At 49.0% G+C, this 18,019-nt stretch overlaps 1 protein-coding gene and 1 non-coding gene across 2 annotated transcripts; both read right to left on the bottom strand.

Moving 5' to 3' along the window:
* Positions 1–484: 484 nt before the first annotated feature.
* LOC123166510 (embryo-specific protein ATS3A) lies at positions 485–1,558 on the bottom strand. The gene is made up of 2 exons (XM_044584321.1): positions 1,253–1,558; positions 485–1,125 (listed from the first exon to the last, which is right to left on the bottom strand). The coding sequence occupies exons 1-2, from the start codon at positions 1,349–1,351 to the stop codon at positions 673–675; spliced, it is 552 nt and encodes a 183-aa protein (XP_044440256.1). The 5' UTR covers positions 1,352–1,558; the 3' UTR covers positions 485–672.
* Positions 1,559–1,858: 300 nt separating this feature from the next.
* Positions 1,859–1,930, bottom strand: TRNAP-AGG (transfer RNA proline (anticodon AGG)). Its single transcript has one exon. It is a non-coding gene; the product is annotated as a tRNA-Pro (tRNA).
* Positions 1,931–18,019: the final 16,089 nt, after the last annotated feature.

The following is an 18,019-nucleotide window of genomic DNA, read 5'->3' as shown; positions in this document are numbered from 1 at the left end:
CCGGTTATTTCTGTGTAAATAGCATGGTAATAGACACATACAAAGTTGATAACTCCAATACAAACGCCACTGTGACTTTTGACCTGATTTTTTTTGTTGAAAAACATACATCCGGTAATTTCTGTGTATATAGCATGAAAACTAATAGCTTACTTTTAAACACCATGGTATCTTTCATCCAAGGGGATTTTTTTAAACATTTCATCGGTAATTTCTGTGTTAAATTACCATACTTCCCCATGCTTTAACCTTCTCGTACTGTAGTTACCAGCCTTATCATGGTATAATTATCATGTTGCTCAGCCAAACTTTTTTTTCTGATGTGGTAGAAATAGGAAAGGTTCAAATAACAATGTTCATCTATAATAGACAAGAACAAAAGGTGGCTTAGTTGGTTATTAGCACTGTCCTTTATGTATTTGGTTTATAGACCATGTTAATGTTATAACTATGATTTCTACTAGTGATTAATAGAGATGTGTGATAAATGTAAACAGGAAACAAATCCTCCGGGGTGTGAAGAAGGTGCCCTCATGGCCTCATCATATTTCGGATTATGATTCTCTAATTACTTATTCTGAATCTGTAAGCACAGTCTGCTTATTCTCGACGAATGCCGAATTACATACGGAGAGGGGCTGCGCCCGGTGGGTAGAGCCGAATCAGGTCGCGCTAGCCCAGAGGCGAAGCAGCAGCAGAGGTGGTGTTTGTCCGAGCCGCCGCCGCTGCCGTGCCCGCTGCCTTGGCCTTGGCCTTGGGGCAGCGGTTGTGGCCGTACCAGACGCCGTCCGGCAGCGGCGCCCCGAAGTAGAAGGTGGCGGGCTTCTCTCCGGCGCCGGGGCCCGGCTCGGTGACCTGGACCCACTCGGGCGCCCAGCCGTCGCGGCCGGCGCGGCGGAGGTAGAGGTAGCAGACGCCGTAGCCGCACACCCCGGAGACGCGGAAGGTGTCGGTGCCGCACCGCTCGAAGGCCCTCCCGCCCGGCGCGCTCGGGAGGCGCGCGCCGTACGCCTCGTTGCGGTACGCGTCCCCGAACGCCACGCTAACCGCGTCCGACGTCGGCGCCGGCGACGCGCAGCTCGTCTTCACCTTCACCGTGTACGTGCACGTCCGCACGGCCGCCTCCTGCGCAGCACAAAACGGCGCCATGGGTCACACACTCACACGGCGGAGCAGAGCAGTCGTTGGTTGATACAGTAGATCATAGATAGAGTGACACTGCGAGATGTGTGCAAGAAGAAGAAGAACTCACGGTGCGGCTGTGGCGGGAGGAGCCCGCGAAGACGACGACGAGCAGCAGCAGCAGCAGCGACAGGCGAGGCGCGGCCGCTCCGATGCCGGGACCCGCCATTACCGGCGACGAGGCGAGGACGGGAAGGGATTATGGGACGGGGGCGGCGCGAGAACTGGATGCAATTGCGCCGCCGTGTAGGAGTTCGGGGGTGCTAATAATAGCGGTTTGGCGTGTGTAGATGCGGTGCGGTGCGGTGCACTCGCACATGGCTGCAGGTCAGTGGACCAGCAACGCATCGTATCGGATCGGCAACGCGCCGAATCGCTCGCTGGCGGACACGAGCGAGGCGTGTCGTCATCCTCGGTGCTGATGTGGTCCGCCGCGGCGCAGGTCGACGGACAGAAGTCAGAAGCATCCAGCGCGGGGTACACACGAGCGCCGGGAGTGCGATGGTTTATAATCTCAGAATAAAATAAGCTTGGGCGCTTCTACTATGGGGCACAGTCTCAGAATGAAACAGAGTAGATGGTTGTCCAAAAAAATTATGGACGTTGAGAAAGGTCTCTATGGCACGCTTCAAATCCGTGAGAAAGGGAGAGAAGAAACAAAAAAGATGCAAAAATTGGGGCATTCCGAGAATTGAACTCGGGACCTCTCGCACCCTAAGCGAGAATCATACCACTAGACCAAATGCCCGTCGTTGTACTGTATTTCATCTATTGTTTATTCATACGCTGCATGTAACGGAATGGGCTGCCTATGCCTCCCTTACCGCGAGCCTGTGATGAATGCATCATCCTCCGTTGCTGCGAGCCTGTGAATGAATGCTCCTCCGTTGCCGGTCCTGTTGCTTTCCCTGAGCTAGTTTTTTCTATGCTAAGTTAATAATATGATTGTATGACTCAAATATAAACGTGAATTTTGTACTAATCGAATTGCGATCAATCTTACAAATTGAAGAGGATATGATCTATTGGGGCCTTGAATCGTCAGGTCAAATCTCTCGCACCATAAGCGAGAATCATACCACTAGATCAAATGCCCAATGTTGAACATATTTCATCTACAGCATATTACAACGTACTCCGTTGTTGAAAGCATCCTCGACTGTTGCATGGGTGTGAATGAATCCTCCGTTGTCAATCCTATTGCCTTTTCTGAATTGGTTTTTCATGCTAACTTGACAATATTATTATTGTGTTAGTCAAATATAAAGGTGAATCTTTAGAAGCGTGCTAATCGAATTGCGATCGATCATACAAATTGAGGAGGATATATTATCTCTTGAGGGCTTGAATCATCACGTCAATTCTATGTCAAATCTATCTATAAAAATGCACCAATCTCCTTTGGAAGACAGGCATGCCTCCCAAATTTAAGGTGTTTCTTTGCGAGGCGCTTTGCGACCATCTCTCTGAGGACATTCGTCACGGTCCTAGTGATGGTCATTGCCCCCTTTGCGAGGAGGAGGACGTTAATCATATTTATATTTTGTTTTTGTGTGTGCTTGCCAAATTCATGTGGATTGTGGTTCGAGGGTGTTTAGGGACCTCTTCGGAACCCTAGGTCGTGTGTCAAGGTCATTGCCCTCATGTGACCATGTAATAGATCACATCACGTAGTTGCGTGGCAGGTTTTTTGCCGCTCAATCATGGATTTTTTGGAATGTTCACAATAAAGTTGCTATTGAAAAGATTATCATTGCTCATCTGCATGATTGTATTTTTTTAATCAATCGCCTTTTTCAGCTATGGTGTCACTTGGGCAAGGGGAAGGACAAGACTATGCTGCAAGCGGTGCTCGTGAATCCTTTTTTTTAAGAATCACTGGGGGAGGAGTCCCTCCACCTGAATATATTGCTCAAAGTGGCAATAATACCAGGAGAGTGATCCAGTTTATAAGAAAAACCGGATCAAAAATCTTAACAAATTGTCCCCGTTTATGAGGAAAACCGAGCCGAAAACCAGACAAGTAACAAGTGTTACAAGGAAAGGAGAGGAACAAGACGTCCAACATAAGGCAAGACCTAGCTAGCATACTAACAGGACCATGTAGATGAGGGGTGCGTCGATGGATCACAATACCAAGACTCTACAAACAGCCTAACGCACCGCACCGACATGCGTATCAAACCCCACAGCACAACAGAGGAGCATCAACAATCAATGAGTGCCAAAACTTAACACGAACCTTGTGCCAAAGCTTAACACGAACCTTGACTGAGCGCTTCGCCATGGAAGTTCAAGACGATTAGCAGGGCGAGGAGGCGTCATTGCTTCGTCATTGAGCGAAGGTGAACCAAGACGAGACCAAGAGCCCGAGGCTCGCCTCAACAGAACAGGGTCATGAGCATGCATAGAAGCAGGCCGGAGACCACACGTAGGACAGCCGAAGAGAAACACCTGAAGAAGAAACACCACCCTCGGTCCTGAGCAGGCCGCACCACCACCACCAAACGCACCATCCACAACCACACACAGAAACAAACGCCGTTGTTTGGGTCTCCAAGACGACGCCTCCAAGGAGGTAGTGTTGTTGAGCACACAACACCGTCATCCGATCCGGCAAGCCCGATCTTGAGTTTTTACCCGGAGACCACAATCAAAGAACTGTAGGAGCTGTAGCTCCACGACGGCACCTCCACTAGGAAAACGACGTTCGTAGACGCCGCTGCCGCCGGCATCAGCAGAGCCGATGCAGGGTTCTCACCCGGAGTTTGAGCACATCCCTACAGCAATACGGCAGCCGACCACCACCGCCGTCGAATCCTCCAACGATGAAGAAGCACAACGAACCGCCTCAGCCAGCCGCACCTCGCGGAGACCACCTGTTGGTATCTACGTAGGGTGCGTCGACTGCGAATTAAATTTTTCCTACGCGCAGAACAACCAAGAACATGCTACGGGAGATGGATCACAGTTCGTTACCACTAGATGCGCGGTGTCGTGCAGCGGAAGAAGAGTTGGGGCAGCGCGTCTGCGTGGATCGTCTCCTCCTCGTGCGATCTCCCTCGAACAGCCGGTCGTCCGATCCCCCGTACAAGTTCGCCGGAGCGGCGCAGGTGCACCGCCTCTAACGGTATCCGCGCGTGCAGGAGGAACACCGTGCGGCGGACTGCTAGGTCCGATCACACAGTCGGTGGCGAGTGGAGATGTCTATTCGCAACACATGCAAACCCTAGTGACAACGCCGAATCGATCAGTCAAATGAGTGTGCCGCACCTCCACTATATATAGGCGTCCGTCGCGGGCTCAACACTTGGGCCTCGCACGGACCCTAAAGCCCATAAGTCTACTCGGCCACAATCCGAATACAGCTCGGATCACATCCGACCAGTGTCCTCGGATCCGACCTCGTAGGTTCCTTCCCTTAAGCGCGCGACCCCTTAGGTTCAAGTCGGCTTGGTCGCAGTTCGGATCGCCTTCGAACTGCACGGTGGGTAGTGGCCTCTAGCAAGGCATGGCCGAACACCAAGCAGACTATGAAGCTGGTTAGCGAACCAGGACATCACACTTCCATTCCTTTTGCCACACGATATATGTTGTCGAGCTCATGGCGAGTCTATCATCCTTGTGCTAGCCCGACCTCTTTCTCGTTCCAGTGATGCCGACCACTATCCGGATTATCTCATAATCCTTGTCGCATGGCCATGCTTATCCTGGTCGGATCACACGAGGGGCCCAGAGTATATCTCTCCTGGTCGGAGGGGCAAATCCCATCTTGCTCGACCATGTCTCGTAGCATGGGTCTGGACAAGCCTGAAACCTACCTTTGTAACTACCCAGTCACGGAGTAGCATTTGGTCGGCCCAAAGAAAGTCTGTCACCATCCCGAGTACATGTGCCAGCTCAGGTCTTAGGACATAGAACGTATGTTGTACTAGAGACTCACAGATGACATATGCGTCTCATAGTTGGGTCTGTCTGACTCGGACCTTATCTCGACTCGGATCCGACTCTGTCGAATTCGACCAGACCTTTCCAAGTCCATATTATCCGGTTAGCATCCAATGCTCCATGGCTAGTGAGACCAAGCCATCAACCGTGTCATATGCTAGTCTAGTTGGTTGCGCGTCCACACAGCCCTTTCGACTAGGGACCTTTTAGGACAGTTATCATACAATGCATAGTCCCACAAACAAGTCACGTACTTGCTGATACACATCATTGATAATGTCCAAGGACTATCTTTATTCATAAACACATAGGAAATATCATCATACATGATTGCCTCTAGGGCATATCTCCAACAGTCTCCCACTTGCACTAGAGTCAATCAAATAGACATCAAATGCCCATAGCTCTAACATGCCCCTCATGCTTGGGTTGTGGAAGCGGCTTAGTCAACGGATCTGCAACATTTGCATCCATGTGAATCTTGCATAACTCTACATCACTATTCTTTACGATCTTTCGTATCAGGTGATATTTCCGATCTATGTGTCTGACCTTGTGGTGATTCCTCGGCTCCTTGGCTTGTGCGATGGCACCAGAATTATCACAATAAAGGTCCAACGGTTTTACCTAGGCTGGGAAAATACCAAGATCATCCAGAAAATTCCGGATCCAAACACCTTCATTCGCAGCTTCACAAGCCACAATGTATTCGGCTTCTGTGGTAGAATCGGCCACCGTATCTTGCTTGGAACACATCCAGCTCACTGCTCCTCCATTCATGACGTACACGAATCCGGACTGTGATCGACAATCATCTCTGCCGCCTCCACATATCTAATATGCATACGATCTGAATCCAAATCCTATAGCAGAGGCTCTGATACCACTGTTGGTATCTACCGTAGGGTGTGTCGACTGCAAATTAAAATTTTCCTACGCGCAGAACAACCAAGAACATGTTACGGGAGATGGATCACAGTTCATTACCACTAGACGCGCAATGCCGTGCGGCAGAAGAAGAGTTGGGGCAGCGCGTCCGCGTGGATCGTCTCCTCCTCGTGCGATCTCCCTCAAACAGCCGGTCGTCCGATCCCACGTACAAGTTCGCCGGAGCGGCGCAGGTGCACCGCCTCTAACGGTATCCGCGCGTGCAGGAGGAACACCGTGCGGCGGACTGCTAGGTCCGATCACACAGTCGACAGCGAGTGGAGATGTCTATTCGCAACACATGCAAACCTTAGTGACAACGCCGAAGCGATCAGCCAAATGAGTGTGCCGCACCTCCACTATATATAGGTGTCCGTCGCGGGCTCAACACTTGGGCCTCGCACGGACCCTAAAGCCCATAAGTGTACTTGACCACACTTGGACCTCGTAGGTTCCTTCCCTTAAGCGCGCGACCCCTTAGGTTCAAGTCGGCTTGGTCGCAGTTCGGATCACCTCTGAACTCCACGGTTGGTAGCGGCCTCTAGCAAGGCATGCCGAACACCAAGCAGACTATGAAGCTGGTTAGCGAACCTGTACGTCACACTTCCATTCCTTTTGCCACATGATATATGTTGTCGAGCTCAAGGCGAGTCTGTCATCCTTGTGCTAGCCCGACCTCTTTCTCGTTCTAGTGATGTCGACCACTATCCGGATTATCTCATAATCCTTGTCGCATGGCCATGCTTATCCTGGTCGGATCACACGAGGGGCCCAGAGTATATCTCTCCTGGTCGGAGGGGCAAATCCCATCTTGCTCGACCATGTCTCGTAGCATGGGTCTGGACAAGCCTGAAACCTACCTTTGTAACTACCCAGTCACGGAGTAGCGTTTGGTTGGCCCAAAGCAAGTCTGTCACCATCCCGAGTACATGTGCCAGCTCAGGTCTTAGGACATAGAACGTATGTTGTTCTAGAGACTCACAGATGGCATATCGCTGCGTCTCATAGTTGGGTCTGTCCGACTCGGACCTTATCTCGACTCGGATCCGGCTATGTCGAATCCGACCAGACCTTTCCAAGTCCATATTATCCGGTTAGCATCCAATGCTCCATGGCTAGTGAGACCAAGCCATCAACCGTGTCATATGCTAGTCTAGTTGGCTGCGCGTCCACACAGCCCTTTCGACTAGGGACCTTTTAGGATAGTTATCATACAATGCATAGTCCCACAAACAAGTCACGTACTTGCTGAAACACATCATTGATAATGTCCAAGGACTATCTTTATTCATAAACACATAGGAAATATCATCATACATGATTGCCTCTAGGGCATATCTCCAACACCACCGACGGCCAAACTCAACACTAGACGCTAGATCCACCAATGGCCGGCCGGACGCAGAGCCACCGGACGCAACACGAGCCACCGTGCCCCACCAAGCACCATGTCGGCAAGGAGCAGACGGGTGCTGCCCGAGGCCAAGAACCACTATGGTTTCGGGCTGCAGCCATACATCAGGCACGCCGACGCGCCCCACGCGCGCCACCGCACGCCTGCCGGAGGCCAGAACCGAAGCGCCCGCAGTGCAGACTGAAGGCGGGGGGACCGAACCTTGCTGTTGCAGCACCTCCCACAAAGAGCCGCAGCCGGCGCGACGCACACCACCAGATCAAAATCATCAGGCGAGGAGCACGGGCTGCCACCCCGAAGCTCCGGATCCAGCCGCACGAAGATGCCACCACGAGCTACCACCACCAGATCCACCCGAAGCTGCCACACGAGCTCCAGCTCCAGATCCGCCCGATGCAGCCACCACCAGGACCAAACGGGGCGGCCCGCCGCACAACCGCATGAGCGTCGTCGACCACCCTTCCGACGCCACCGCGGCCGGCGCCCAGATCATGCGCACCCCACCACACATGCCGCCCGCCACCACCGCCCGCAGAAACCACCCGGGTGACCCCACCTCGCGCCCCAGCCAACACCGGCCGGATCTGTGAAGGAAGCCCCAGATCCGCGCCCGCCCCAGACCAGTCAGCGCCCCGAGCAAGCAGCGACGAGCCGCTGCACACAGGGGGATGGGACTGGCCGGCAGGGACACCGGGACGAGCGCTGCCTCCGCCCGCCTCCGAGGTCGACCCCCCGATCCAATCTGACGCATCCCATCGCCCCTCCTCTGACGAAACGGTGGACGCGCGGAGCAGGGAAAACGCATCGCCGCCACCTTCCCCGGGGCGCGCGCGGCCTTTGCCGGCGGCCTCCTCAGGTGGCGGCGAGAGTGGGTGTGAGGGAGGGAGGTGAGCGGCGGCGCGACAGGGGCGCCCCCGTGTCACCAGAAGAGGGACGACGCGGGTATATCCACTATGTTAATCGGCCGACGCCAAGCAACTAAAGTAGGATGTAGTTGTAGGTTTTGGTTTCCGAGCATGCATGCTCGTGTATGAACTCCTCTATATCGTTGGTATCCTCAACCGCTTATTTTCTGCAACCTTTTTGTTGTAAAACTTGAACTTGTGTTCATGTCTGATGCTTTATAATATATATAAAGGTATGTGTTGCTTCTGGAAATCTTCTAAAAAAACATTTGAATTTAGTTCCACTATTTGTTAAAATTTGGAATTTTTTTCTGTGGGTATAGGATGCGTTCAAGGTCCCAAGAAAAAAATGCGAACCAACCTATGGTTGGATGATTAGGAGGATAGTCGTATCCCTTGGCCACCAGAGTTCAAATCTCAGACTTGACATTGGTGCTCATATTTTCCTGGATTTATTCCAGACCTTCCGGCGATGTGCGTTTAGTGGGAGGAGACGTTCCCGTCGACTACAATGCATCTGCGATGACTTCGTCAATCTTAAGATGATGTGCCTGTTCGGTCTTTTGAAGGTGCTCATAGAGATAGGCTGTATGCGCGTGCGTTTACAGGAATGAGTGTATGCTTGTGTATGTGACCGACTCCGATTGTAGTACATTAAAAAAAGAGTCTCAACAAGAAAATGAATGAAGGTGAGGAGATAAACCCCCTGGAGTATTAGGTAAAGAAAATGAATGCTAAGAAAATAGAGGGAACGGATGTGACGTTGGTGTTGGGCATGATATTTTTTTATGTGATTGTGGTGCAGGCAACTCGCGAAGTAACGATGGGATCCTGTAGTGGGCCAATGTGAAGAGATTCATCTTCACGGAGCTCAATAGGTACACCATGAACTTTCGCCTGGACTGCGTACTTGGCGAAGGTGGCATCTGCTCAGTATACAAAGGTTGGGTCGACGTGGCTAGCTTCGTGGCATCGCAACCCAACACCGACATGGTCATCGTCCTAAAGATCAACTAAGACAGCTTCCAGCGGCGCCTGTAGCGGATGTGTCCAATCCCCACAAAAAAGAGTATACCATATTTTCAACAAAAACCTAGCTACGGGGCAACTGTCCCCTTGGTTACCTTCAAATAATTAAATGAAGTTTGATTCAGAAAATAAGAAAAGCAAATACTAACAAAAAGCGGGAACATATGCGACACTAATATAGGTCTGTGCTACTAAGACTCCACATTTGCACAAGACAAAAAACGAGTGTAATGAACACATCGCACACGATAAAAAAAAGCTAGAACCGTGTGTAAAAAAAAATGTATCCGAAGCTGAGCTCATCGCATGTACTTATTTCTAAAAAATTGTTTGCGATACTTTGCACAATTCGCATAAAGTAACTGTGTGTATTGCTATGTGATATCAGGCACGGATCATTTTCACGACCTGTGGACGATGTTTTGCAGACATTTTAAGAGAATGAACTGTTTGCGTAGTGTTCAGCCATCACGCATGGTTCATTTACTATGGGCGTGTTTGGTTTCGTGTGCGGCACCCGCCTCGCATCCGCCATGCAAAATCTAGTGCGTTTGGTGGCATGTGCGGCCTCCTCAGCCTGGCCCAACAGATGCGAAAGGAGGCCTCTCAGCCAGGCTGAGGGGCACGCAGAAATCGGCCGTATCTCCGAGCCAGGCTCACGGCTGCAGCCGCAACTCTTGTCCTGTGTCTCCTTTTCCTCCTCCTCCTCCTCTCACACATCAAATTGGATCGAGTAATCCATTTCCGCCGCCGCCGCCTTAGCTCCCTCGTCCACACCAGTCCGGACTCTCTAGCAGGCGGTCCTCCACGTCCACGCCGACACCGCCGGCCGCCGGCCGAGCTCCGTCGTCGGTGCTCCTCCATGCCCACGCCGGGAACACGCCGTTCGCCACCAGTCCGGGCTCCCTAGCCAGCGCTCCTCCACGCCCACACCAGGGGACATGCCGCCCGCTGCCGGCCGAGCTCCCTCACTGGTGCTCCTCCATGCTCACGCCAGGGGACACGCCGTCCGCCACGGATCCAGAGGGGAGCACCTGCGCGCTGCGAGCCGCAACCGGCGCCGCATTTCTCCCCCTCTCTCCACCTGAGTTTAGTTCAGATTTCAGTTCAGCCTTCTTTTACATGTTCCATGGAATGATCTAGATCCAATTGAAATTGTTGAAATTGAAAGAGAAAGATTCACAGAATTAAGCTCAAATGCAGTCTACCAAACAACATATATTGTATACAGCATCTCTCATGCAACAATATCATACAGTGCATCAAACACACATCTCAACCAATCTCTGCATCAGCTCAGCCAGGCCACGCTCACCCAGGATCCCTCATGCGATGCAGGCTAGAGCCGCCCAGGCAACCAAACACGCCCTATAACTATGTGCGATTGTTTTTTGTTATTACCAAGTACTTGTGCGCTGTTGAAAATTCGCACACGGGGGATGGCGGCGAGCATGGCCTCATTTAGCAAGTTACTGTCCCAATTAGTATTTTACCTTACTAATTATATCTACTTTATATAATTATAGGTAGATAATGGGAGAACCTAGGCTTTTCGAGCGAGGTAAGCTTCGCCCTTTAAATGTCTCAATTCTTGCTTCATTGTACGATTGCATAAATCTTTCTACTTACGTAGGTCCAAATCTGAAGGGTGCCAAGTCTTCGACCGTTTTTTGCGTATGGGGCAATTACATTGAGCTGACTAGCTATTAAGTTAACATTTTCTCCAAGGTCGTTCTGACAAGGAAAAGGCTCCCGAGAAATAACAAATTTTTCGTCTGCGCAATAAAGAAGAAAACTGCCAACTATAGGATGGTATGAACTATATAGCTTACCTTTGCATCTTACTACTATGCACATTGAATGTTTATACAACAAACTAAATCATTTCCCTTTTTATCAGTGTTTTCCAAAGAAGTACACAGATCATTACATCTCAAGGTATGAGCTGGGTCGCGAACCAACGGCAATTTTTATAGATGGTCCGACCCCCATGGTCTTAATTATGTGGCCTACATCAAGAGAGAGAAGGATGGCTGAGCCCTTATCTATAAGAATTGGACTAAAATTGTTCGTGACATCAAAAAAGAAGAAACGAAGCACCCGTCGGACGCTGGGAGAGTTTAGCCACTTCTGGCCGTTGGATCGAAATCTCTTCGCAATACAGACTGTCGGATCTCGGGTTGATTTCATGTGAGTCGTGCGATCTCGGTCCCGATCGTTCTCAGCCGTCCGATAAAATTTCAATTGCATCGGAATGTAAATACTTTGCCCCCACCAGGGTATTTCCATCTTTTCGCATCCCAGGAGAGGGTGCCGATAGGGCACCCAGCGCGTCGTCCTCTCTGCTCCTCTCCCCACTTCCCCCTCCTCTTCTTTGCTCCCCACTTCGCTAACCCTAGCCCCTTTCTACGCCGCCACCACCCGTTCCCTCGCCCTCCCCTGCCGTCGCGTCGCCGCCTTCGCCGACTCGCCCTCCCCTCCCTCCTCCCCCTGCATAGCGGAGGGTCGAGGTGGTCGTGGCCGACCACACACTCGCCGGCGCCGCCCGTGAGTGCTCCATCGGCAACTTCCACCTTCTCCCTCTCCCTCCTCCTACCGCCGGCCTCTCCCTTGGTGGAGGCCAGATCAACCACGACTACCTGCATGGACACGGTCGGGGCTTCTGGATCCGCGCCGCCATCGAGTTGGGCCCCGACAGTCGCCTCCTTCTCCACAACGAGCGCCGCTGCATGGAGAGGAGGATTGAGGGTGTACCAACCGCTTGGAGGGGTCGAGGGGTGCGGCGGATCCTGGTGCGGGGGCTCGTTGGTGAGCGTGGTGGAGGCCATGGACGACCTCGAGCTCGTACGTGTGGGCGCGTTGGTGAGCGCGGCAGCGGCCGTGGCCAAGCTCGAGGTCGCCGGGGCGCGATGGCCCGTTGTTGAGCACGGTGGTGGCCATGGCCGAGCTCCTGCGTGTGCTGCCCCTGGGTGAGGTGCTTGTTCAGTTATCACCTTCTGCATCCTTTTTTTGAACATCACCTTCTGCATCCTTGACACCTCTGGTTGGTGAGTTGTTCTGATTTTTTTTCATTTTTCCTCTCCGCTAGAGTGAATAGATGTAGGTAGGTTGTTATGGATTGGTCCTAAAGGTATTTGGATGTATTGGCTGCTTGGATCTGGCTAATTTTTTGGATGCATTAGGTCTGCTTGGATCCCCTGGAATTTTTGTTGCTCTGCCGGAGACAGTGCGGCATGGCTAGGTTCCTAGGACATTTTTTGTTGCATTTCTTATTTTGTCCGGCAGTTGCGAGTTTGGCATTGGCTCGTGTTATTGAGTATTGCCTGGATTTGTTTGTTAGTCCGGGTTAACCATGTTGGGTAATGTAGCATGCAATTTCAAAAATTTCCTATGTCATGCAAGATCTATCTAGGAGATGCATAGCAACGAGAGGGGGAGAGTGTGTCCACGTACCCTCGTAGACCGAAAGCGAAAGCGTTTGACAATGCGGTTGATGTAGTCGAACTTCTTGTCGTTCTGACCGATCAAGCACCGAACGTACGACACCTCCGAGATCTGCACACGTTCAGCTCGATGACGTCCCTTGAACTCTTGATCCAGCAAAGTGTCGAGGGAGAGTTCCGTCAGCACGACGTCATGGTGACGGTGATGGTGAAGTGATCCGCGCAGGGCTTCGCCTAAGCACTGCGTGAATATGACCGGAGGCGTAAACTGTGGAGGGGGGCGCCGCACACGGCTAACAATGTTTGTTGTGTGTTCTAGCCGTGCCCCCCCTCATATATATAGGTTGGAGGGGAGGAGAGGCAGCCAAGGGGGCGCCCCAAGTAGGAGGAATCCTACTTGGGGTCCTCCCAATTCGGCCTCCCCTTTTCCTATTCCTATTCGGAGTAGGAAGGGAAGATGGGGAAGGGGGAATCCTATTCCCTTTTTCCTTTCCTCCTTCCCCTTTTCTACTCCTATTTGGCCAGCCCATATGGAGGGGGCGCACCAGCCCCTTAGGGGCTGGTCTGTCCCTCTATTGGCCCATTAGGCCCATATAGTTTGCCGGGGGTTACCCGGAACCCCTCCCGGTGACCCGATATGTACCCGGTACCCCCAGAACACTTCCGGTGTCCGAATATCATCGTCCAATATATGAATCTTTACCTCTCAACCATTTCAAGGCTCCTTGTCATGTCTGTGATCTCATCCGGGACTCCGAACAACATTTGGTCACCAAATCACATAACTCATATAATACAAAATCGTCACCGAACGTTAAGCGTGCGGACCCTACGGGTTCGAGAACTATGTAGACATGACCGAGACACCTCTCCGGTCAATAACCAACTGCGGAACCTGGATGCTCATATTGGTTCCCACATATTCTACGGAGATCTGTATCGGTCATACCGTAATGACAACATACGTTATTCCCTTTGTCATCGGCATGTTACTTGCCCGAGATTCGATCACCGGTATCTTCATACCTAGTTCAATCTCGTTACCAGCAAGTCTCTTTACTCGTTCCGTAATACATCATCCCGTAAATAACTCATTAGTCACATTGCTTGCAAAGCTTATCATGATGTGTATTACCAAGAGGGCCCAGAGATACCTCTCCGATACTCAGAGTGACAAATCCTAATCTCGATCTATGCCAACCCAATAAACACCTTCGTAGATACCTATAGAGCATCTTTATAATCACCCAGTTACATTGTGACGTTTGATAGCACACAAGGTATTCCTCCGGTATCCGGGAGTTGCATAATCTCATAGTCGAAGGAATATGTATTTGACATGAAGAAAGCAATAGCAATAAAACTTAACGATCATTATGCTAAGCTAACGAATGGGTCTTGTCCATCACATCATCCTCCTAATGATGTGATCCCGTTCATCAAATGACAACACATGTCTATGGCTAGGAAACTTAACCATCTTTGATTAACGAGCTAGTCTACTAGAGGCTTACTAGGGACACTATGTTTTATCTATGTATCCACACATGTATCAAGTTTCCGGTTAATACAATTCTAGCATGAATAATAAACATTTATCATGATATAAGGAAATATAAATAACAACTTTATTATTGCCTCTAGGGCATTTTTTCTTCAGTCTCCCACTTGCACTAGAGTCAATAATCTAGTTCACATCGCCATGTGATTCAACACCAATAGTTCACATCTTTATGTGATTAACACCTATAGTTCACATCGCCATGTGACCAACATCCAATGGGTTTACTAGAGTCAACAATCTAGTTCACATCACTATGTGATTAACACCCAAAGAGTACTAAGGTGTGATCATGTTTTGTTTGTGAGAGAAGTTTAGTCCACTGGTCTGCCACATTCAGAGCCGTATGTATTTTGCAAATTTTCTATGTCTACAATGCTCTGTATGGAGCTACTCTAGCTAATTGCTCCCACTTTCAACATGTATCCAGATTGAGACCCAGAGTCATCCGGATCGGTGTAAAAGCTTGCATCAACGCAAGTCTTTACGACGAACTCTTTATCACCTCCATAACTGAGAAATATTTCCTTAGTCCTCTAAGGATAACTTTGACCATTGTCCAGTGATCCACTCCTGGATCACTATCATACCCCCTTGCCAAACTCATGGCAAGGTACACAATAGGTCTGGTACACAACATAGCATACTTTATAGAACCTATGGCTAAGGCATAGGGAATGACTTTCATTCTCTTTCTATTTTCTGTCGTGGTCGGGTTTTGAGTCTTACTCAACTTTACACCTTGCAATACAGGCAAGAACTCCTTCTTTGACTGTTCCATTTTGAACTATTTCAAAATCTTGTCAAGGTATGTACTCATTGAAAAAAAAATCTTACCAAGCGTCTTGATCTATCTTTATAGATCTTGATGCCCAATATGTATGCAGCTTCACCGAAGTCTTTCTTTGAAAAACTCCTTTCAAACACTCCTTTATGCTTTCCAGAAAATTCTACATCATTTCCGATCAGAAAGGCTGTAGTGCTCCCATTCACTTTCTTGTAAATACAGGCTTCACCGCAAGTCTGTATAAAACTATATGCTTTGATCAACTCATCAAATCATATATTCCAACTCTGAGAGGCTTGCACCAGTCCATAAATGGATTGCTGGAGCTTGCACACTTTGATAGCACCTTTAGGATCGACAAAACCTTCTGGTTGCATCATATACAACTTTTCTTTCAGATATCCACTAAGGAATGCAGTTTTGACATCCATTTGCCAAATTTCATAATCATAAAATGCGGCAATTGCTAACATGATTCAGACAGACTTTAAGCATCGCTACGGGTGAGAAGGTCTCATCCTAGTCAACTCCTTGAACTTGTCGAAAACCTTTCGCAACAAGTCGAGCTTTGTAGATAGTAACATTACCGTCAGTGTCAATCTTCTTCTTGAAGATCCATTTATTCTCTATGGCTCGCCGATCATCGGGCAAGTCAACCAAAGTCCACACATTGTTCTCATACATGGATCCCATCTCAGATTTCATGGCCTCAAGCCATTTCTCAAAATGTGGGATCATCATCGCTTCCTCATAGTTTGTAGGTTCGTCATGGTCAAGTAACATAACCTCCAGAACAGGATTACCGTATCACTCCGGTGTGGATCATACTCTGGTTGACCTACGAGGTTCGGTAGTAACTTGATCTGAAGTTTCATTATCATCATCATTAGCTTCCTCACTAACTGGTGTAGGAATTGCTGGAACTGATTTCTGTGATGTACTACTTTCCAATTCCGGAGAAGGTACAATTACCTCATCAAATTCTACTTTCCTCCCACTCACTTCTTTCGAGAGAAACTTCTTCTCTAGAAAGGATCCATTCTTAGCAAATAATATCTTGCATTCGGATCTGTGATAGAAGGTGTACCCAACAGTTTCCTTTGGGTATCCTATGAAGACGCATTTCTCAGATTTGGGTTCGAGCTTATTAGGTTGAACCTTTTTCACATAAGCATCGCAGCCCCTAACTTTAAGAAATGACAACTTAGGTTTCCTTGCTAAACCACAGTTCATATGGTGTCGTCTCAACGAATTTAGATGGTGCCCTATTTAACATGAATGCAGCTGTCTCTAATGCATAACCCCAAAACGATAGTGGTAAATCGGTAAGAGACATCATAGATTGCACCATATCCAATAAAGTATGGTTATGACGTTCGGACACACCATTATGCTGTGGTGTTCCAGGTGGCGTGAGTTGTGAAACTTACTCCACATTGTTTAAGATGAAGGCCAAACTCGTAACTCAAATATTCACCTCCACGATTAGATCGTAGAAATTTTATTTTCTTGTTACGATGATTTTCCACTTCACTCTGAAATTCTTTGAACTTTTCAAATGTTTCAGACTTATGTTTCATTAAGTAGATATACCCATATCTGCTTAAATCATCTGTGAAGGTTAGAAAATAACGATACCCGCCGCGAGCCTCAGCACTCATCAAACCCCATACATCAGTATGTATTATTTCCAATAAGTCAGTGGCTCGCTCCATTTTTCCGGAGAACGGAGTCTTAGTCATCTTGCCCGTGAGGCATGGTTCGCAAGCATCAAGTGATTCATAATCAAGTGATTCCAAAAGCCCATCAACATGGAGTTTCTTCATGCGCTTTACACCAATATGACCTAAACGACAGTGCCACAAATAAGTTGTACTATCATTATTAACTTTGCATCTTTTGGCATCAATATTATGTGTATCACTGTGATCGAAATTCAGTAAACCATTTATATTGGATGTAAGACCATAGAAGGTTTTATTCATGTAAACAGAACAACAATTATTCTCTGACTTAAATGAGTAACCGTATCGCAATAAACATGATCCAATCTTATTTATGCTCAACGCAAACACCAAAAAACATTTATTTAGTTCCAATACTAATCCCGAAGGTAGAGGGAGTATGCGATGGTGATCTTATCAACCTTGGAATCATTTCCAACACACATCGTCACCTCGCCCTCAACTAGTCTTTGTTCATTTTGTAACTCCTGTTTCGAGTTACTAATCATAGCAACTGAACCGGTATCAAATACCCAGGGGCTACTATGAACACTAGTAAAGTACACATCAATAACATGTATATCATATATACTTTTGTTCACTTTGCCATCCTTCTTATCCGCCAAATATTTGGGGCAGTTCCGCTTCCAGTGACCATTTCCTTTGCAGTAGAAGCACTCAGTTTCAGGCTTGGGTCTAGCTTTGGGCTTCTTCATGGGAGTGGCTGTCGGTGTCAAAACTGGCGGATCTCGGGTAGGGGGTCCCGAACTATGCGTCTAAGGTCGATGGTAACAGGAGACAGGGGACACAATGTTTACCCTGGTTCTGGCCCTCTCTATGGACGTAATACCCTACTTCCTGCTTGATTGATCTTGATGAATATGAGTATTACAAGAGTTGATCTACCATGAGATCGTAATGGCTAAAACCCTAAAAGTCTAGCCTGTCTGACTATAATTGTATATATCCTCTACGGACTAAGCTCTCCGGTTTCTATAGACACCGGAGGGGACTAGGGTTACACAAAGTCGGTTACAAAGAAGGGAATCTTCATATTTGATCGCCAAGCTTGCCTTCCACGCCAAGGAGAGTCCCATCC

This window comes from Triticum aestivum, chromosome 1D, assembly GCF_018294505.1.
Source record: "Triticum aestivum cultivar Chinese Spring chromosome 1D, IWGSC CS RefSeq v2.1, whole genome shotgun sequence".
Classification (NCBI taxonomy): Eukaryota; Viridiplantae; Streptophyta; class Magnoliopsida; order Poales; family Poaceae; genus Triticum; species Triticum aestivum.
Note: the sequence above shows the minus strand (reverse complement) of the source record. Positions and strands in the feature narration are given on the sequence as shown.